The sequence below is a fragment of the Centroberyx affinis genome, unplaced genomic scaffold (genome assembly GCF_046629955.1).
Source record: "Centroberyx affinis isolate AG114_WGS23_722 - 3 ecotype Tasmania unplaced genomic scaffold, CSIRO-AGI_Caff_v1 ptg001205l_1, whole genome shotgun sequence".
NCBI classification, from domain to species: Eukaryota; Metazoa; Chordata; class Actinopteri; order Beryciformes; family Berycidae; genus Centroberyx; species Centroberyx affinis.
In genome coordinates, this window is record NW_027279723.1 from 322,501 (window position 1) to 345,000 (window position 22,500).

Below are 22,500 nucleotides of genomic sequence, written 5' to 3' on the forward strand. Positions count from 1 at the left end.
GAGCTACGGCTGCTGGGGAAATTGAAAAGACTGGCATGCGAATTTCTGTGTGGGAATGCGTGTGATTGTGTGTGTATGTGGATATGAGTGCGGTGTAAATTCTCTACTGTGAGGCTGATGTTACCCTCTGTGTGTGTGTGTGTGTGTGTGTGTGTGTGTGTGTGTGTGTGTGTGTACATCTCAAACATCTCTTCTTTTCATCGTGTATGTCATCTATCATTCTATCATAAGTATGTGAGTCCTTTTTGTGTGTGTGTGTCTTGCCCCCCTCACCTTGCGGCAGGCCGTCCCACACGTCCAGCCAGTCGTACTTGCAGTCTCCCTCTCCCACCAGCAGGGGGTCGTTCTCCAGGTCGAAGGTGAGGAAGGTGAGGGTGATGTCCATGTGGGGCGGGGCGATGATCATGTAGGAACACTCCAGATTGTGGGGGTATTTATCCGGGAACCCCGGGGACTCGATCATGCCGGAGGGGCTGGTGAAATTGCGGAAGCAGAACTCCGACCCTGAACGAACACAAGGATAAGAGGATATTTAGAAAGGCATAAGCTATCGGTCATATTGGGATAAGATACAGGCATAAGCAATCGATCACGCAGGGATATCTCATCTGACTTGCAGAGGGTGTTTCAGAAAGTCGTTTGTCACTGACAGCGAGCTGGAATATACAGTAGTTGTGGCGGTGCAACACACAAACACACACACACACACACACTCAGGGTTTATGATTACCAATGTGGGGAGAGCATCCACGGTTAGCAAATGCTCAAGTGGGCGTGCCTAACGTCGCATCATGCCATGCGAGCTGGCTAATAGCTCTTTTTGTCAGTCAAGCTCCTTCCGCCTCGCTCTCCCGACCCACCGATCGGCTCCGTCTGCGTTTTCGACACAACAGCCTTAATCTCCTCGACTGCTTTTGTGTTCAAAAACGACAGAAAGTTGATCAAGACACCCTCTCATACTGTTTCTCTCTTTCTCTCTCTTGCAGTGATGTAGCGGTAAATACAAAGATGGGTAAACTTTGACCTCCAGTCGGTGATTATCATAAGGCAAACAACCACAAATATGAACAAAAATCTATTATACCGTCAGAAAAGCATGAAATGATGCTTTAATTTCTTAAAAGACTCTATCCTCATCTAGTTTGCCTTGGTTTGACGCTACTTACTATGACAAATACAATGAATTTACATCATGAAGATACATGCCAGGCAAAAAATGTGGGTAAACTCAATTCTGAAAACAAAAAAACATGGGTTTACCCTCCTCTACATCTCTGCTCTCTCGCATACATACCAATACAAAAGGTCTTTCTTACTTTTACCTTTGCACCCAAATTCATACATAATCTCTTTTTCTTCCTCTCTTTCCTTCGGTCAGTCCTTCTCTCTCTCTCAAACACACACACACACACACATACACCCACCCACCTGCACACACACACCACAAACGTTGTGTAATGGGCCTAAGTGGGCCCTTTGCGGCGGCTCCTCATTAGCGATGCAGATTTATGCGCCCTGGGCGGCTCACCTTGAGCGGCGGCAGCTGTGTGGCTCAGATCATCTACCCATCAGCCACTGCTCCGCGGCCCACTGGGGAGCCTGAGTCACGGCCGAGTGTTTATGGACCGGCACATCAATGAGGAGGAGAGAGAGACGACGGCCGGGCACACACACACACACACACACAGGGGTGCATATACACACATGCACAGACAAAAAAACACACAAGGGACCTTATACAAATGTCTACACACACACATATGCACACATTCTCATTCGCTAACCCCTTCTGTTTTCTCAATCTGTCCGTTCGCTCTCTACTCGAACAATTCCATCTTTATAAGCAGGCTATAAACAGTCTGCTCTGTTTGTTGGTCTGTCCTGCTGTATCTCTGTCTTTTTTCTGCTTGCCAGAAGGGAAAATACCTCCATGTGCTGATGTTGCTAAAAGGCCGTAGGATTTTCATTAGGTCCTTGTTGAACTGCCATGACTGAAGTGCCTGTGGCAGTAACCTTTATAGGACAGCGGATGGCTGTAAGTTGCTGCTCCTGCTGTGGCTATTTTTCTGTGCAGTTGCAATGGAAGATTGCTTTTTCCATTGCACAATTGTCTACAATTGAAAGTGCTTGTGGAAGCATTTCGCTAGCTAGTAGAAGATTTCAAGTTCCCTGGTTTCCTCAAAGCGTAAGCCGTTTTACATACAGGAGGGTTTGATTTAGGTTTTGCATGTTGTTTGTTAGACTTCTCTGTTGCGCTTAACCATATTTTGAGAATGTAACATTAGCGCAGTAGGCCTTGCTTAGCGTATGTTAGCAGTAATGCTAGTTGTTAAGTTGTAGTAGTGATTACTGGTGATTTGATTTTTCATTGTTATATTTCCATTTTATAAGATGCGAACACAACGCTAAGCTAGTTTTCACTTTTGATAAGGAAAATAGGCACACCTCCTTTTTCATCATCGAGACAGTTGGAAAGCTGAAGGGAGGCTGATTTGGGGGCTGGTGGGGGTGGTGGGGCTCCAACCTGGGAAAGTGGGGTTACATGAGGTGTCCACGCCGCTACACTGTCTCTGGGAACCGCCACGCTCTGTTTAATAATCAGCACACATTCATAGAAGCCCCACTATTAGAAACACCGACATGTTAACAGCGCATTCCTTGGGCAGCATTCCTCCGAGGCACCAGTCCTTATTATCAGGCAGCCTTGTAAAAGCGGAGGGGTCTGCTGGCTGGTTAGGCCAGGCGTCTGGCCCTCCCCTGTCTACACTTGGCCACCACTAATGGCTGAGAACTGACCCCAATCAGCACTGAGAGAGAGAGAGAGAGAGAGAGAGAGAGAGAGAGAAAGAGAGAGAAAGCTCTGGAGACACTTAAGGTCTCTGTCTCTCGCTTTTTGTTTCTCCTTTTCTCTTGCAGCCTCCCTGTTTTTCCTCGCTTTTTCTCCTGTCTTTTGCTCTCCACTCCTCTCATTATTTTTATTCTAATTATCTCTACCTTTTTCTCTCTTTCTCTCTCTGAATGTATGGTGTGTATATGTATATTTATGTGTGTGTGTGTATCTATCTACCTATCTCTATATAATGATACATGGGTACACATCCTCCTCCGTACGTTAAAAGCAGCGTTCAACCTCTTGTGTCGACTCCCACACACACTGACACCAATACACTCACGGATCATCAGTCCTCATGCTAGGAGCATGGCTGCCTACACACACACACACACACACAGGAGAAGGCACGTTGAAGTATGACCGTAATTTACAGCAAGCGACTGGTACTATCTCCCTACCCCCTCAGCTACTCACCTCACCTCTGTGTGTGTGTGTGTGTGTGAGTGTGTGTATGACTGAACAGCATAAAACAAGGTAAATATCACGCCATCAGTCAATTAAAGCAGTAGCATGCCTGTGCAAAAAGGCTGCAACTCTTTTGTGCTTACGCTGAAACAACTGTGAATCTATGTACTATGCATGAGCCATATGTCCGCGTATGTGTGTGTGTTTGCGTGAGTGTGTGTGTGTCTTTGTGTGTCTGTCTACCTCAGTATGTGCCTCGGTGTGTATTTCCTTATATGCATGCCTTTGATTAAGTTCCTCACGTGTATTTCTCTAAAGTGTGTCAGTGTGTTTGTCTTTCCGTATGTCTCTCGGGTGTGTGTGTGTGTGTGCGTGTCTCTCTGTGTCTGAAGGTGTGTGTGTGTGTGTGTGTGTGTGTGTGACAGCCTCTCAGTGTGTGTGAGACCCAGTAACACACTGGCCTTGTTTCTTACTGGGTCACAGTGCAGCAGCCTGGAACCCTACTGACGAAAACTTCAATCTGAGCACAGCTTGACTCCGCCGCCTCCAAACACACCACTCTGTGTCGGTGTGTGTGTGTGTGTGTGTGTGTGTGTTGTACAGTGGGTGTGCAAGGAACCAGTCGCTTCACACGCTCACACTGCCACGTGCCAACACTGCGTGCATGCACATATTCATATATTTGCGTGAGCGCGTGCACTTCTTTGTGTGTTTGCGTATGCATGAGTACCTTCTCTTTTCGTTAGCGCTCATTAGTTCACAGTATATGAACATGCCAAAAACAAGTCCCTCTTACTCCCTCCCTCCTCTTCCCCCACACACACACACACACTTACACAGGCCCTCGGTTGGTGCTTGCATCGCGCCATGAGCTGCCATTTGGCAAGAGCTGTCTGCTGGCAAAGAGGGGGCGGTCATGGTGTGTGCGAGCGTGTGTGTGTGTGTGTGTGAGTGTGTGTGAAGCGGGGGGGCGAGAGGGCGAGTTGCTGGGTAGAAACCACTCGACTCTTGCGCATGAGTGCCTGATGTAGTAGCAGCTCCACATGTTGTGTCAGGGCACACACCCCGCCCCCCCTCCTCCTCCTCTGTCTCTCCTCCTCCTTCCCTCCCTCCTTTCTTCCATCCCCTCCCTCGCTCCCTCTCTTCTCGGCTGCGACGCGCCGAGTCTGTGTTCATTCATTCTTTTTTACTCTCTCTCTCGCCTCACCTCTCTCTTCCTGTCCTCGGCACGCAACTCCTGCTGAGGGCTCACCTCTACGATTGTGTGTGTGTGTGTCTGCTGCACATCAAAACGCCTCGCACTCCTCTGTCTACCTGCCTATCTCTGTCTGACATACATCTACTACACACACACACACACACACACACACACAGTGAGTGTCTCTCATGTAACGTAACCCCGCTTGAGCTCGGTGCATGATTTCATTGAAAAAGCTCTCCCGAGGGTATGCATCTGAGGAGGGGTGTGTGTACGCATGCATGTATGTATGCGTGCTGGAGTGTGTGTGGCGGGATGGGGGTTAGAGTGGAAACCCAAGAGCAACAACATCGCAAACAAACAAGACGACCCAAGAAAAGAAAAACAACATTCTCGGCGTGCCGCGGCTCGACACATTTATAGACCCAGAGAGACCTTCCACATCAGTCTGAGGCAGCGGGGCTTTATATAGTGCGGAATGCTCCTTGTAAGTCACTTATAATGGTGATGCCTCTGTTATGTGTTGTGGAATGGAACGCTATCATCAAGTTTTTTTATACCGCTGGTGCTAAAAACAGCCACACACCAAGATTCCTACTGTTTGTGATCAAAGTGTGCAGCTCCAGATTTCCTGAATCTCAGCTGTGCAGCTGCTCATCATCCCTTATTATTTTATTCCGGGACATATTTTCTCCATCATTACTCTACTCTCTCCGCACTCATTCAGGTTATTCACTCCTGAATTTAATTTACCTTTGCCGGTTAATTACATGAGTATAATTTCAGCGGTGGGATGACTCGAGGAAAAACACAGAATGGCAGCCAGCCATGGTAACAGACACGAGTGACACGGGGGGTCGGCGACCAATCGACACGGCCGTGTCAGGAGAACACGCGGGGCCAATGTTGTGACTGGCGCTTGGCTGGGGGTCCGCTCCGGTCTGCGCTCCGCTCTGCGCTCCAGCCGCGATCCCGCAGATGCCACGCCAGCGGTCACCAGCGGTCACGCAGGGCACCCACCACCCCGGGGCGCCCGACTCGGGATTGGCTACAACCTTATATCCGTCTCCATGGTGCCAGTGGTGGGCTTTGGGGGTAAAACCGGTTGGGGGGGGTGGGCCGGGGCAAGTCGCCGGCAAGTCTTCCCTCTGTAGCCGTGGTAACAGCCATCGTCGGCACGTGACTGGGTGGAAGTGAATGTGTGTGCGGCGGTGGGGCGGGGCTGAATGAAAGGGTTAAACACGCATGAGTAGGAGCAAAGTAGGCCACAACAATAGGGGGGCGGAGGGGGGGGGCGTGCACTTTCACTGTACAGTAGGATTAGGGCGTATATCTGTGTGCATGTGTGTGTGTGTGGATGGGGGGTGGTAGGTAGGAGAGGGGGGAGGGGGGTGGGGGGTTGTTGTTTTGGGGCAAACGCTCACCCTCGCTCCCCTGAGGAGGTGTATGGGTTGGGGGATGGGGGGGTGGGGGGGGTGGGGGGTAAGGATGAAGCGTAGAGGAGTCAAGGGTCGACTCTCTCGTTGCTGGAAATAATTAGCTCTCGCAGCCCTGGACCCCGTTATACACTCACACACACACACACACACACACACACACACACACACATACACGCACACACACACACACACACACACACACACACACACACACACACACACACACACACACAGACTAGTTCAATCCTAAACCCCCTAGAGTAGTTACAGTCACTGCTTATGTAATAGGGTTGAATGAACAAAACAAAAACAAGCCTGAATATCATTAGTGCATGGTACGGAAAACAGGCTACGATAGGCGTCTCTCTCTCTCTCTCTCTCTCTCTCTCACACACACACACACACACACACACACATAGTCTGATCTCTAGACAGCGTAGCCGGGTCAGTGTATGCCTTAAGCCGTACTGTCTGTTTAAGACGGGAGGGAGGCTGGACATCTCCCAGCTGTGTGTTGACCCAAGATTTCTATCTCTATGAGGACGCACCCTTTAAAAACACATAGGCACCCATAAACACACACACACACACACATGCAGAGGTTTGCACGGTCACACACACACAAACACACACACTGTACACCACAGAGCACTGTACGCATTACACAACACACAGATCTCCACACTTGATAGACACACAGGCATTGGATCACAGACATAGACACAGACAGGAACAAAACACATTCCTGTAAACAGGGCTGGAATCATAATATCCTACTCATCCTACTCAAATAGAAGTGTTGTTACTTTGAGGACATTTTTACTCAAGTAGAAGTAAAATTACTGGTGTAAAAATATTAAGTAAAAGAAAAAAGTAGCTAATTTAAAATAAAAATAAGATTTTTAAATTATTCAAAAGCTCTTCCCCATCGATGTTTCTGTTGCTACTAGCTATCCAACTAGCTAGCAAGGCTAGCTATCTAGCTAAACAACAACCATACAAACACAAGCCAATAATGTGGCTGGATGAATGGTTTTGGTTAATATAAGCTACTATCACGGATACAGTTGAGCATTTTATGTTAAAATTAGTTAACTTACAATCACCTCCACATGGCTGTGCAGGTTTGATGCAGATGCAGATGTAGTTTATGATTATGCCAGTTTCTGATGCAGTGCTTAAGCAGAGCCAACAAAATGTGTCCTCTGTTATGAGTATGTAATGTAGCAAAGTCAAAACATATTTAAGTAAAACTAAAACTACTGACTTAAAAACCTACTCAAAAAATCCAAGTACAAGCTATTCAGTTAGCTACAGTAACAAGAGTAAATGTAATCCGTTACTTCTGCTCTTGGTTGTAAATAAACTCAGCTGGTATCTCTGTGTTCAGCTCAGAAGTCCTGAGCTGTGTTTAGTGGAAACCCGGGTCCGCCACGCTAAGACAAACAGCTATGATGAGAGAGCATGCAGGCGCAGGAAACGCCATAATTAACACATGGCCTCAATCACGCAGCCTGAATACATTTGCACTCTCTGACTCATTCCTCCTTTGTCATTTTCTCTCCCTTCACCCCAATCATTCTCCCTCTGTGTCTATCTCTGTCTGTCTGTCTGTCTGTCTGTCTCTCTCTCACACACACACACACACACACGTGCATCCATCAGTCCGCCTCCACATACATAAAGACAGACAGAATCTCATACAACAAGCTCACTGGAACCACCCACACATGCAGCAAGCAGACACCTACATGCACTCACACACTGACACCATCTCTTGTACCCCCTGAATGTATACCAGGATCTTGTTAAAGCCATGGCAACTGCATCCCCCATCCACCATCCATCCATCCATCTGTGTATGCGTGCGTGTGCGTGTGTGTGTTTATGCGAGATAGATGCAATCTACAGTATTACATTGTCAGGGTTTGAGCTGGTGGCCTTGGTAACGGAGCTAAACGTCAAATCTGGGTCACATTCATTCGACACGAAACCAGAGGAGACGTTTTTGGAACGTAGGAGGTGCTGCTAACTCAATGCATACTTAAACAGGAATGCTTATTTTTTGTGCTAAGCCCCGACTTTCACCTTGCTACCATAGCTCTCAGTGGAAAAAATTCTTTGATTGTCGTGTTTTCCATTCAAACCATGAAAACTGGAGTGTTAGATATATTTCATGACCCTATGAATGTGAATGTGAGTGTGTGGAGATCTGCTGAAGAGCTACCCAAAACATGAGAATATCAAAATATACCCACGCATAGACCTTCAGCTAACGCACCAAAACATAAATCCTTCCGGAGCCTCAAGGCCACCTGACCATTTCACTAACCCCCCAACCCCCCACCCCACCACCACCACTACTAAAACAAATAGACTCCCTACTACAACCTCACCTGCAAAGTGCACTTCACCTCGCGCACTCCAGCGACCTCCAGAAAATTCCATTTCGGCACGCACTCATCCCCATCAATCTCCTCTCCTCTGCCTCTGCCCATAAACCTTTAACCTTAAGTCCCTCCCTCGCCAGCTCCAAACCGCCGGGGAGCTCTCTCCATCATCCCAACACCCCCCCCCCCACACACACACCCTCCAATCTCCCGAGAGGAAGTGGATCCTGCTCCAATTAAGCAAGCATTCCTCAGATGCTTTCGGGGGCATGAAAGTAGTTAAAAAGCTTCTTTTTTTCTTTTTTCCCTCTCTCCCTCTCTCCCTCTCTCCCTCTCTCTCTCTCTCCAGTTGAACTTTTGTTTACTTGCCCGGCCGCCTCTGCCGATGTTAATTGCTGTGAGAGTGTTGGGGAGTGTATGAGCAGTAAAGCAGGGGTGAAAGATCACAAGTCACGGGCCATTAGCCGGGGGCTACGAAATGGCACAAACGTAGACAAAATCGTTAACTCAAGCGTTAATGTTCAGCAAAGCTTGCATTTGGTTCAGAGTATAGAAAAGTTATCTGAGCTCATGTTTCCCATGGGAGTCTTAGAACACAAAATAAATGACAGACATTTTTGGCCAGTGAGGTCAATTATGTGCAATGAGCAACAGACCCTGGCCAACAGTGTTAACTGGATACATACCGGATACAATGAGGCGAAACAACAGTCAATAACTGTATAGTGTAGTAGTTTTTGTGAGCTATTTAACATGTGGTATCTAAAGTCTTCCTCAAATAACACGGCCACCTCATGTTTTATCTGTTGATTTGGCCAAAATCTGCAGCCACAAAATGCCTGCAGCGTCCAAACCCCACAAATCAACAACATGAACCAAATCTTCATCATCTACTATCCTTTGTATTCCAGATCCCAAATCAGCAACATGTGAAACTGAAGCAAAATAAAAAAAATATGCATAGCAGTGTGGGACCAGTAGTGTAAGAAGTTGAGAATGGTAAATCAATATAGGTAACCTTTGAAGTGCACATATCAAGAAGTAGAACACGGTCTGCATTATGAACACTCTATACACTATTCACTCCAGTTGCTCTGGAAAACAGCTGCTAAATTCCTAAAATGTAAAGTGTAGATGCATCCATATCTGTAATATCACTGGAAAAAATGTCCATCTTACCAATCACTGAGTCTCATATTCAGTCTTAAAGTCTTTCCTATTGAAAACATTTTGCAAATGGGACGAGGTAATTCCACCTGTTTCCAAGTGTCAACAGCTATTTTCCAAAGGTTCACTCAATTATGGTGAAGTATAGATCACATCACATGATCCAATCCTATCAAGTTTCCATGTCCTACAATCAGCATTATTGTCAAATGACCCAAACTCCGATCCACCAATCACCCACAGCTTCCACGTCCCATGCTGCCAACCGCGCCTCAGATCCTCTCCCTCACCTGTTTTGAAGATCTCGTAGCGCAGCGAGAAGCCCGCCCCCTGGTGGGCGTAGTCGGAGACGAACCGGATCTGGAGGGAGGAGCCGGACGAGATGATCGGCGCCGGGGCGATGTTGCTGCAGTGCCGACCCAGGACGTCTGCGGACTCCGAAGTCCCGTCGCGGATCTCAATGAAGTCATACCTGAGACACAGAGAGGAGAAATAATAAAGACGGCGGTTATGTCATGCTTTATCACAGGCATCCTGCAGATATGGATCTTTACGTTTGATTTACATTGAGCTGAATACAGTAGGCAGGGACTGAGAGAGGTGAGGAGGTACAAAGAGAGAGAGGCGGCGCAGGAGAGATAAACATAGATAGATAGTTATGGGGTTATGCAATGGGCTAAGCTAATAAAAAATAGACAGGTGTGGGCCTATTTACCATCAGGGTTCAGAGTCATGATACACAGTGTCCAAGCAAAGCATTTAGGAACACAACGCAGCGTTTAGGAACAGTCACAAATACATTTATCTGCCACAGACTTGGCTTTTAGTCAAGTCAAAGCGTTTCCACCTTGCTTGTGCTATTTCCCCTCTGCCGCATTCAATAAATCAAACTCTTACAAATTCGACCCAGTTTTCTGCAGGACAACAAAGCCACATGCTCTTGACATCAGCTTGGGGTGAGCAATCCACAAGCCACCGAGGCTGAGATCACAGGAGAGGAGTAAGAGGGAGGGAGAGCAGAGTTTTTGGTAATCAGCATGTGGAGACAATCTCGGGGAGAAGATGCATGCAAATAGACAGCTGGATGGATTTATTAATAAGCCGCTTAAAAATAGACCGAGAGGCTCATGAAAAAATAAGGAGGGGACGGCTTGTGTAGAAAAACTGGGAGGACATTAGAAGCAGGACACAGAGAGAGAGAGACGTTCATGCCAATAAAGCATACTGAATTGAATTGAATTGAATTGAGAGAGAGAAGGATAGAGAGAAAAAAAAAACGAGGATAAATAAATCAGAGAAAAACTTCCTCTTTAGCTTCAACATGCTTGAACTCTCAGGTCGTACGACCTTTGACAAACCAACTGACCCGGAATGATAAAAGCAAATTCTTAACTGTCAGGTCAGTGTGTGTGTGTGTGTGTGTGTGTGCATGTGTGTGTGAGACAGAGAGAGACGGAGACAAAGCCCACCTGGCTGATCCAGATTTAGCCTGCTCTCATAGCCATGCGTGTCATTCCCCTCACATTGTTGTACACACACCGCAGCACGGAGTCACTGACAGAGAGCACACACACTCAGCCGACTGAGGCGGTGTGTCTTTACAAGACCTGGGTCAAAGAGTGTTTGTTTTACCCTTGTTGGAGCACCAGATGGGTGGGGTTTACCGCATCAGGACAAATCCGATTGTGTAGGATCGGTTTTGAGTCACAGAGACGTCTCCTAAATTCACTCGTCTTAGTGATTGATAGGCATAGTTAGGCCTATTAGTAGATATATTTTCCCATACATAATGGACAATTGATTTCCTTTATGAGTCAGCGCATGTATGTTTGTGTCAAATTTGTCATGATCCATCATTCAAGGCAAAATGAGGTTGATTCATGGTGACAGGGTGCTATGTATTTTTGCTTGTACTTAAGAATATGACTGATCACCACTTCAAAGATACTTTATATTTTGTATTCAGTGTGGTATCATGGCCAAGTCGAGTGCATATGGCTATATAGAGATGCACAAGTGTGAATTATCACACTGGTGAGGGCCAGTGTGAGCCACAGCCTGTACAGCTGGTTGTTTGCCTCAGTAAATGATTGTTTTATCTGAAAGTGGAAGAGCCTTGGCATCAGTATCAGTATGCTCAGTTGACTTTCACATACTTTGTGTTGTCCTTTGTGGCAAACCCCACCCATCTGGAACTCCAAGCAGGTAAACACAGATGCTAAGAATAATTTCACCCAGTTCTGCTGCAGAGGTGGAAAACAACTAATTCAATCCACACTTGATACTGTAGCTGGGTATATTGTGTGAGCAGTTATGAAAGTCTCTATTTCTACAGTTACTTGATAATATTTTTTAGACCTCAGAGCGCTGAGTACAATGAAACCTGCCATTTGCAGTAAAACACAGTCATTCCAGACTTCACCTTCAATAATTGATACCATAGCTTTGTTGGTATGATTAAAAAGGGACCAGCTGAAGCTTTGGAGATGGTAATAAACCACCAGGCTTTCAGGTAATAATTTTGGGTTGTGACAGTATTGGAAGGTGTGCAAAATCTTTATAATTTTTGTTTGGAAGTATCTAAGTGCGTAAGTATTGTTTTACTGAGTTACTTTTACTTGAGTAATTTTCTAAACAAGTAATCTTACTGCGTATAATCTTTGCGTTTTCCACCTCTTTATGTGAGTGTGGGTGTTTGTTTGTGTTTGTGTGTGTGGGTGTTGCCCACCAAACACACGTGCTGTAGTATTTCCAAGTTGCCCCAACTGTGAATGATTTCCTTGTAATTTTGGTCTTCATGTGATTTATTTCTCTCTCTCTCTCTCTCTCTCTCTCTCTCTCTACTGCTGGCTCTACTAACAAGTGCCTCCTCACCCCCCATGTTGTGATTCCCTGCGTAACTAACTGCATCGCCGCAGGAACCTTGCAGCTCGACAGTTACGTTGAGGGCACCCTCCTAACACACACACACACACATACACACACCCGTCTCAATTAGTTCATGTGACAAAGCCATCAAAAAACAACAGGGCCGCTGTTCTCTCACTAATTACAGTGACGGGCTCTTTTAAAACGAGGCTTTACAACATACAGACGTCTCTGGGTTTGGAGCCTCTACGAAACACACAAACACATCATGGACTTCACTACTTCACCAAACTGAACTGAACTGAATGAAGGTACAAATCAGCACTTGGCTGTGTTTCTCTGTGGCATCTTCGCACTAAGACTGCCATTGTTCTGCCAGCTCGGAATAAAACACGGATTAAGTCGATTCGCTAAGCTCCTTTTTGGCTATCTCATTCCTGCAGTGTATTAGCCTGATCCTGCACAGAATATCCAACCTGAGGCTGCTGATGGGAGGATAATCCCGACCACATTAATCTGGGTCAGAGCAGTACAGGTACAGGTTAGGATCAAAGTGTGAAAAGACTGGAAATAAACCTGTAATGTTGTCACTATAGCATTATCACCAACCAGCAAGCGTTTGAGGGAATTCATATTCATAACAGCTTTAGAAACTGTTTTGAAGTGATATCAGAAAGATATTTAAGCACTTATTTCAGAAAGCGATGCAAGTAGCAGCTATGAACGACTACAACTTTCATTTTGGCGTATTTACATGGGTTTTCAACATCAAAATCTATTCAATATCAAAAAGTTTGATGGGAAATGTCTGTATTTGGACTGAAAAAATATACTTATGCAGTGTTTTTCACCTTGTGCATGTGCTCGAAATGCAATAAACAACTTCCAGAGTCTCCCAGTACATACATACAATCCCAGGAGTCTAACATGTGATGGTTGGGACTGAAACAAAATGCCTGCACAAATACGGGCCTGAAGAGTAAAGGCGGTCGCGGTCCAATTCCCCTATACTACATGTCTTGGTTGTAATCCTGCATTACAGAGGCGATCGTAAAGGCTTTAGCAGCAAGCTCCCACGGTGAGCCTGTAAGAGCCACGGCTATCCCTAAGTACGCCTGCTTAGGGCTGTAACTGACACATGCTTAGGGAAAACACACACACACACGCAAACATGCGCCAACAAACATGCACACACACACACACACACACAATAGTAAGTGCACATACACACTCAGCGCCGTATCGCCAACACCAAGGATAAAAGGGCCACGAAAGAGCTGAGAGCCTAATTAGGTTTTAATTGATTTTGGAGTGGGTCTCTCTCCTTCTCTCTCTCTCTCTCTTTCTGTCTCTCTCTCTCGCTCCCTCTCTCCTGGCGTGGATTAGCGTCAGTGAGTGAGTGTTCCTCAGATGTGATTATTGACCTGTTCGCTCAGCCTCTCCCCAGGCACTGATGAATACATGCATGAGGGCCAGACGTGTGAGAGCCCACTGTCTCTTCCTCAAACACACACTTGAGCACATTCCAAGACATACGCGCACACACGCAAAAATCATTTACGCACACACACACACACACACACACACACACACACATGAACCTTACGCACGCATATGCACACATTAGTGTCACATACCGCTCACACACACACACGCACCACCCCCCCCCTTCCCCAATCTAGATCCAGATTCCATTAGGAGTTGTTTTGACTCCAATTCCGCCTATGTCTGACACCCCTCCACCCCTCCTCCTTTTCCTCCAACTGTCTGTCTGGCAGTCTGTCTAGGTCTGCATGAGCGGTCCTGTGTTTTGGGAGCCATTACGGGGCACCGGTCTCCACCCCCCCCCCCCCCCGCCATAGAGAATAAGCCGGAGCGGAGGGAGAGAGGGGTTAAGGAAACTAAAAACCCTTCAGGGCCAGTAATTCTGCACCAGTCCAGACATGTCCTCTCTTCCTCTGCGCTCGTATATCACTCCGCCCCTCCGCCAACCCGACTAATTGCCTTTCACACCTCCGCTGTTTTTCGGGGACCGGGGACGCTCCCTGCAGGCATCCGCGTCTCGTCACAGACAGGGAAGCATAGCAACATGGTATGTATGTATGTATGTATGTATGTATTTATTGGTTTCAGCAAAACTACCTCTAACAAGTTCTGTTTACCCCGTTTCCTTTCAGGGATCAATAACGTTCATCTAACTTTAGAGAAATCCCGCTTTTGTTTTCGGGCCTTTTGAGAGGAAATCAGCATCCCGGTTTTCATTTAACTAACTGGTGATACGAGAACTGACTTGGGATATTGTGTTTCATTTAGTTTCAGCTAAATGCCTAAATATACCTAAAGCATTCACCGAGAACATCAACAATTAGACCGAAGATTAACACATAATTTGCTGTGGGTGAGTCACGGTCGCCTGAGTCGTTTTGTTTATGTTGATAAAAGACGAACAGCTGTTAGCGAATATCAGCAAACCAAACTTGGCTATATTCAGGCACTTGAGGCTTCCAACTGAAGTGATTTTCCTCTCTACTCCATTGTGTTTTTTTCCCTGTTTTCCACTCATGGAGCGCCGAAACCCACAGGATCCCAATCCGGTAAACAATGCAGGACCGTCTGTCTCTTCTTTCTTCTCTTCTCTCTCTCTCTCTCGCTGATGTACAGAGGCAGAAATTCAGTAAGGCTGAGGGGTGTAGAGCACAACAAATACACACACACAGATACCTACACACACACTCACACACACACACTACCACCCACTTCTCCACCCCCCGAAGGGGACTCTAATAAACCATAAGTGCCTCTGAAATATTAACTAGACGCTGGGAGCAAAATCCCTGCAGATCCACCGGGCCTGCCATCTTCAATCTGGCCCCAAAACAAATAGCACTCCTCTGCCTCATCCGTTCCTCTCCTCCCTCTTCTGTTGTCCATCACAGATTCATACTTACAGATGACTCTGGCCAAACCGCTGACCACAGGCAGTCTGGACTCGGCCCCGGGCCTTTCTAGAGCAGCATCGATCTGAAACGTCAGACTAACTGCTGTCTGGGCTGAAGCCTTGACCCCGCTGCCCCGGTTGGATGCATTCTAATCGACCTCTATCTCTTCATCCATGGGAATATATTTGTAATACAGCCTTTCCTCAGCGTGCTTCAATTCAGTCATTCATATTCTTTAGCTGTTTTGAACAGCCGCACCGCTGCGTTCGTTCTGATAGGAGTCGCAGAACTCAAACAAACATGGAGGAAAGCTTGGTACTCGCCGCATCGAGTAATCTCTGCCTATATGATTCCACTGCTGATAGGTATCAGGAGATGTAAAGCTGTAAAGGATGCAGCTTGGAAGCAAATTTCAATTGAAGTGAGAAAATACCCTTCATTCTGAAAGGAAAATGTTTTATTCCTACTTCTTTCCTCACTGAAAAATGAAAATACCAAACATCATCACTATCCAGCTGAGTGCATGCTAAAGCCTATCCCACATTCATACCTATGGACATTTTACAGCCTCCAACCCAGCTGACTTGCATGTCTATAGACTGGCACTCGATCCCGGGTCCTTCTTGCTGTGAGGCGACAGTGCTAATCACTGTGCCACCCAGGAACATGTATGCTAATGGGCACAGGTTTGATCAATTGATGCGATTGACGCATAAACTGAGGCAGGCGAGAACAATCGATCGCAGGAGAGCAATTGAACGGGTTGATAATGTTAGTTATTAGGTGATCACAGCACCTGTTACTTATTATATCATCATTACAGCGCTGACAACTGTAATAGTCATGACCGTGATCTTGTCCGAAATGGGCCACTAGCTGGCCAAGAGCCAGATATTGACAGCTGGGAACTTGAACAACTCCCTTTAGTCATGACCTGCCGGCGACTCGCCTGTCTCTCCTTTCATCCTTAACCCTGCCCTCCTCCTCTTCCTCTTCATCTCCCTCCGGCCATTGTTGATCATCTATTGATTACCCATTACAAGCGGAATACGAACATTGATCCCACACCTCCCTGATCCCCCCATGGGTATTAGTAAGAGGGTGATATCATGCTCACACACACACATGTACACACACACACACACACACACACACACACACACACACACACACACACGAACACACACACACAAGAGAGTTGTTGCTATGCATCAGTGACACCTCTCTCTGTGACCAGGCATGTCACAGGCCAAAGGGATTCATGGCTTTGTGTGTGTGTGTGTGTGTGTGTGTGTGTGTGTGTGTGTGTTGTCCTAAAGTTATAAAACCTCTCTCATATCAGCAACTCTTTCTCTTTCCACCCCAGGCTGCATTCAATAACAAATAACCAAATAAAAGCGAGGAAATAAAAACCACAAAGGTGGCAGGAATGGATCTTCTTGAATGACTACTTCTGTTTTATGGCGTGTGTGTGTGTGTGTGTGTGTGTGTACGTGTGCATGTGTGTGTGTGTGTGATTCTGTCTGCTCCAATGTTTAATTCCAGTGTGTAAAAATAAAGTGCTTCCTCCTCGGGCTAGAGAGGAGGGAGAATGAAAGAACAAAGGGAGGAAAGAGATGGATCAAGAATGGGAGGGAGAGGGAGGGAAAGAGAGCTGGAGAGAAAGAGAAAGAAGGAGAAAGAGGGAGAAAGAGGGAGGGAGGGCGGGAGAATCATCTCCATTGCTCTCCTCCCTCTCCTCCCCTCTCCTCCCTCTCTTCCTCTGCTCCTGGTATATCAGTAGGTAGCATCCTGGGGCTTGGCGATGGCAGATTGCATTAGAGATATGGGCCTGATATTTCATCTAGCCTTTATTACATTTAGTTCACATCAATCGGCTGGCAGCCTGGAGGTAAGAGCTATTTGGCACGCGGCCGGACTCCCCCTGAAATGAAATCCTGAATTAAAGTGCCACCTCAGACATGGGGAGCCTGCATAAGGCTGCGGATTTGATTGCTGCAGTAGAGCCGCGGTTTGGCTGCGTTACATCGTCCGAGACTGACTGTTTGAACCCGCCGAGGGAAAATCACCAGCTGGCCGGGGATATTAGCCGGAGTTCAGCCCCTTGCCTGGGCTGACCAAGCACTTTTCCCCGGGTTTATAGGGGCCTAAAGTGCCCAGGGGGGACATGATGGCCAATGAGCACTCTAACGCTGACAGGTTGCGTGCTTAAGTGTCTGTGCGTGCATGTGTGTGTGTGTACGCGTCTATGCAAAAAACACATGTCCGTCTTGATTTCACGATCCTTGTGGCTGTCTTTTCATCTCGATTTTCTCTCTGGAGCGTTTGCATGATCACGAGTCAAGGCCGCGCGGCTCAGGTAACGCACGACTCCGCTCCCCCCCCCCCCCCCCCCCGCCGTCTCTGTAATCCCCGGCTTTCCGCGCAGATTTCTCATCCCTTGACCGAGACGCCGAAGCCCCCCTCCACCTCCGCCGCCCCTCCGGCTGCCTCGCCTTAACCTCGGCGGAGGAGCGTGAAAACATGCAAAACTCTCCTCTCTGCTCGCTCACACTGCCGTGCCTAATCGCGCGGGCAAAAAAGAAAAAAAAAAAGGAAGCTACCCGTAACTGCGCTACAGGGCTCGGATCAATCCGGGTAAAAAGCATAAAGCGGGGACGGAGGGAGCGGCGAGTATCGAGCCGCACTTTGGCTTTTTTTTCCACTTATTTCTGTTGCCGTTTTGCCGCCCCCCCCGAAGGGAGACGCATCCTCCGCAAAAACGCAGACGGGCCAAAGCATTAGCGTTAGAGGGGATGCATGAGTAAGTGTTGGCGTGAGCCCCCGTTTTTCTAATGGGCCTGTAAAACCGGGCTTATCTCTCAGAGGGGGGGGGGGGGGGGTTGGATAGGATGGATGGAGGGGGAGGGAGAGAAGGACGGGAGGAGGGAGGGAGGGAAGAAGGAGACAGGGAGGGAGGAGGGGAGGAACGAGGCTTATTTTGCAGAAAGCGAAAAACACACTCGCTTACATGCTTACAGTGTTACTCACGCAGAGACGCTGGCTCCCGCCCACGCTCACTGGCTCTCTCTCTCTCACACACACACACACACACACACACACACTCATACATACAGGATGATGGCAGATTGAGTGGGAGTGTGTGTGAAAGGGCAGGCCAAGGCCCAGGTCCCTCTGGGCGAGAGTTAAAAAATAACCCCCATCCCAATAAAACTCAGGAGAGGACAGGAGCGGAGGCATTTGGACTTTCTCTTCCTCCTCCTGCCCTCCGTGCCTTCGGGCGCTGAGAAACGGCTCGACACACTGCTTATCAACAGCTGAGCCGTTACACTCTCAGCCACTCCGGCAGAGAAGTCCAGTACGCTACGGCGCTGACACCCTGACGCCGCTATTACAGCATTATTACTGAGGAACATACCGGGAAACGAGATAATCACGCAACATTTCCCCTCAGACAAAAGCGGTGGAAGCCTTGACATACGCCGGCACTTCAAAACAACATTTCCAGCTCACCGCCGACCTGCAAAAACACAATGTGACACAGTCGTGTGAATGTAACCGCCAATCATTAGGAAACTCGCTTTCACCAGTGCCGCCATTGATGTACTTACAAAAGTTTTTTCTCTCCTCGCCAGACAAAGTGCTTTGTCGGTGCACAATGTGAAAAACAGCCACCGAGGGTTATTAAATCTTCAATTTACTGAGGGAAGGGAGGGTTGGAACAAGGCGGGGAGAAATAAACGGCCATAATTGCAGAGGCTACATTGATAAATCTTGTCGGTGTTCATTTTAAACAGGAAAGAGATAAAAAAAAAACAGCTTTAAAATGGGGCGAACTGTGAAACATTTCCCATAAATCTGCTGTGTAAACGCATGGGTTAACAGCGGGCCTGAGGATACAGTGACTTCTTTCCTCTGAGGTCAAACACAATAGCAGACCATATGATTTGGATTATTCATGTTTCTGAGAAAGGAAACTGACCAACGCGGTCTCTATCCAGAGGAACAGCTGGGCCTCATTCTCCTCCTCTTCCCTTCTCTGTTTACTCTCTCTCTCTCTCTCTGCCTTTTTCCCTGTGAAACTCATACTACATCATCCTCTTCTTTTGTCCATCTGTTCATCCGCCCGCACTGTCTGCTTTCAGTCACACAGCATTTACAAATACTTCTCGGCATTTGATTATCAGATGGAGGAGATTACTGCGGGACAGTCCTGATAATGTCAGATAAGTTGTCAAACACAAAAATGACTCTCAAACAGTCCAAACTTCCTGATTGTATTGTAAAACTCGATGTATTGTCCTTCAGTAAATCCATCTGGTATTCCAAGCAAAATAAAAACAAAGAATTACTTGTAAATATGTTTTGACCCATGCCTCCTCTGTCCTACATCATCTGTTTCACCAGTGGAAGGAGCTCACAAACTAATTCTTTTGCCTTTTGAATCATTCTTTCCATCCAGCTCTTACTGTGACGCTCTGCCTTCACCGCCGTAATGCATCAGAGCAGAAACCGGGGAGGTGGAAAGTGAATGAGTAACACTCTCCGCTCTCCGAACCGTTGAGCCGCTGAGGTGCCCTTGAGCAAGGAACTTAACCCGACAACCGCTCCAGCGAAGCCTCTAAGTGGCCGATAGCAGGAGGCTGCGGTCGTACTGGGAATGCTCCAGGAGTTAATGTGTGTGACGGTATGAATGTGAAGCAGGGTGGCGCTGAAAAAGAGCACATGTGCTCACCGTTGCCTCAATAAATAATGGATTTAAAAAAAAAAAAAAAAAACTGAACCACAGTCTTCTTAATGGGCTGTATTCGGCAGAAACCTGCAATTGACCTTTTGTGGCCGAAATGCAGAACATGTTTCAGCGACTTGGGATCAAGCCAAACCACTGACACTGAATTATAATGTGGAGTAAAATCAAAAAAAAAAAAAAAGATGGGGCAGGAAATTACTTATTTGAGATACAAATGCGTTTGCAGCATACTAATGAAAACATCAACACAAATCATCATTCACCCAGCATAATAGAGGTTGGAGTCTTATTGGTCGAGGCAATTTAACCCTGATGTAAAAGAACGGTTTAAAGACTCCGCCATCAAGTCCATCTCCTCCCTCTTTCCAAACTTCCACCCCCCCCCCCACCCTCCACTTACTTGCAGTCCAGCCTCTCGATCTCGAAGTGGGGGTTGAAGTTGAGGACGATGCGCTGCGAGGGCTCCGGCGCCGTGATGATCCAGTGACAGTTCTGGTGAGGCGGGTACTCCAGAGGGTAGCCGGGGGACGTGATGTAACCCGCCTCGCTGGCATCCAGGACGCCCCCGCACTCTGTACCTGTCACTGGGATAGAGAGACAGGGATGGAGAGAGAGAGAGAGAGAGAGAAGGGCGGAGGGTGGGGAAGAGAGAGGGATAACGGTTATTGCTTAGAAAATAGGAAAATACTGGAAAAAATCACGTACATGGAAAAAGATCTTTATTCTATACTGATATTTTGATGCATTTCTGTCTTACTAAACACACACCCATCTACAATTGACAGGAAAAGACGGGACAGGAGACGTCAAACCCACAGCATCACTCGTGCAGGATAGACTGAGTCATGAAGACGCTCCTTCATTTACCTTGTTTATCTCTATATGAAGATGTGATGAGCAACAAATGAACAGTAAAACAAAGAAAGCAATTTAGGCCTTCAGTTAGGAGGAAATTGGAAAAAGTTCTCCATTGTGGATTCTCAATGCAAGCGGGACCGCGCGGTTGGGCTATGAAAGCAATAAAAGATCATCACCGCACACACACCCACCCACCCACACACACACACACACACACACACACAGAGGCTTTTTCACCCCCTTCCACACCCAGGCTCTTATCTCTCCACTCCCCCGTTGGGAGCGTTCTCCAAGTGTAATTGTTGCTCCGGCAAAGCCAATCTGCAAACATTAGGACACATTCCCCGATCCTATCACGCTCTCCCAGGAACAATAGCCTGCCAATGGCATCACTCGGCAGCCGTAGACAGGAAGTGACACGCAGACGGCCTGTCTCGCGGGGTTCTGGGGGGTCACCCCGACTCTGTAATGAGAAGCGCGCGCACCAACAAAAGGCTCCATTCTCCGCTCGCGGCCCGCCAGCTACGGGAGCTCCCGCGCTCCGCGTTATCTCCCGCAAACACGCTAAACATATAAACTCACATGCACATACAAAAGAAACATGTATACAGATATCTTGCGTGCACACACACACACACACACACACACAACCTCCAGTACAATGGTTCTTTCATTAGTCGTACACCGCAGTAGATTTGCAGGCATTACTATTCTATATGGAGGCAAGATTAGAAACGCGGCGAAATATGTTCTCCATGACAACAGTGGTGGGGGTGGGGGTGGGTTAACTCTCTACCTACCTCTGTGTGTGTGTGTGTGTGTGTGTGTGGCGGGGATCTCTACATGTAATGAATTCTATGATATTGAACTCGAAGAGGGAAAAATGTGTTCTTAATATTGTAGCTGCCGTATTTTGGCCAAACAGGGGAAAACGCCAGTGAAACACACAGAGGAGGAAACATGCATCAGGCAACAGACACAAGATGAAATCCTATGGTGTAACGCCATTAACAGTTATTCTACAGAGTGGTGGGCTTAACCACTGAGCTGAATCTATTTTTGACATAAATGGGTTGATATTCTCGCCTGTTTCTTTCAAATTTCTGTGAAAGCATCAATAAAGGAAGCGGAAAGAAAGGGGAAAAAAAAACACAACACCACCACAACGGCGAAGACTTGAAATGTAATAGACCCTTCAAGTGTTGACATTTCCACCGCCTATTGTGCTTAAAAGGCACACTTAAGATTCTCTGACATTTGATAGAGCTGCGATGGCTTCCTTACTTTGTTACTGGAGAGGAGCAACGCCCACGCTCACACACCAGGCACACACAGCTGCCGGTGATCTCGTGTGAGTGCCCGAGTGAGGCCGCCCACACACACACACACACACACACACACACACACACACACACACACACACACACAAACAAATGCACGCACAACTATAGCCAGCGGCTCAAATAAACATGCACGCGTTCACTCCCACACATGCATGTACAAACACACATAAATGCACAAACACAACTGCGGCTCCATGCTCCAACACACACCCACACACACACCGACACATCCAAACAAACACACACACAC

The 22,500-nt window shown here is 47.3% G+C and overlaps 1 protein-coding gene across 2 annotated transcripts in view; it reads right to left on the reverse strand.

Annotated features, from left to right (window-relative positions):
- Positions 1–22,500, reverse strand: part of nrp2a (neuropilin 2a) — a 71,706-nt gene that overhangs the window by 40,475 nt on the left and 8,731 nt on the right. The window contains exons 2-4 of one of the 2 annotated variants that reach the window (XM_071524573.1): positions 20,450–20,627; positions 9,783–9,964; positions 274–504 (exon numbers count right to left, since the gene is read on the reverse strand). In XM_071524573.1, the coding sequence (XP_071380674.1) occupies positions 274–504; positions 9,783–9,964; positions 20,450–20,627 (591 nt within the window). Of the gene's footprint in view, positions 1–273; positions 505–9,782; positions 9,965–20,449; positions 20,634–22,500 lie in introns of both variants that reach the window. The other variant, XM_071524572.1, reaches the window with a different exon arrangement.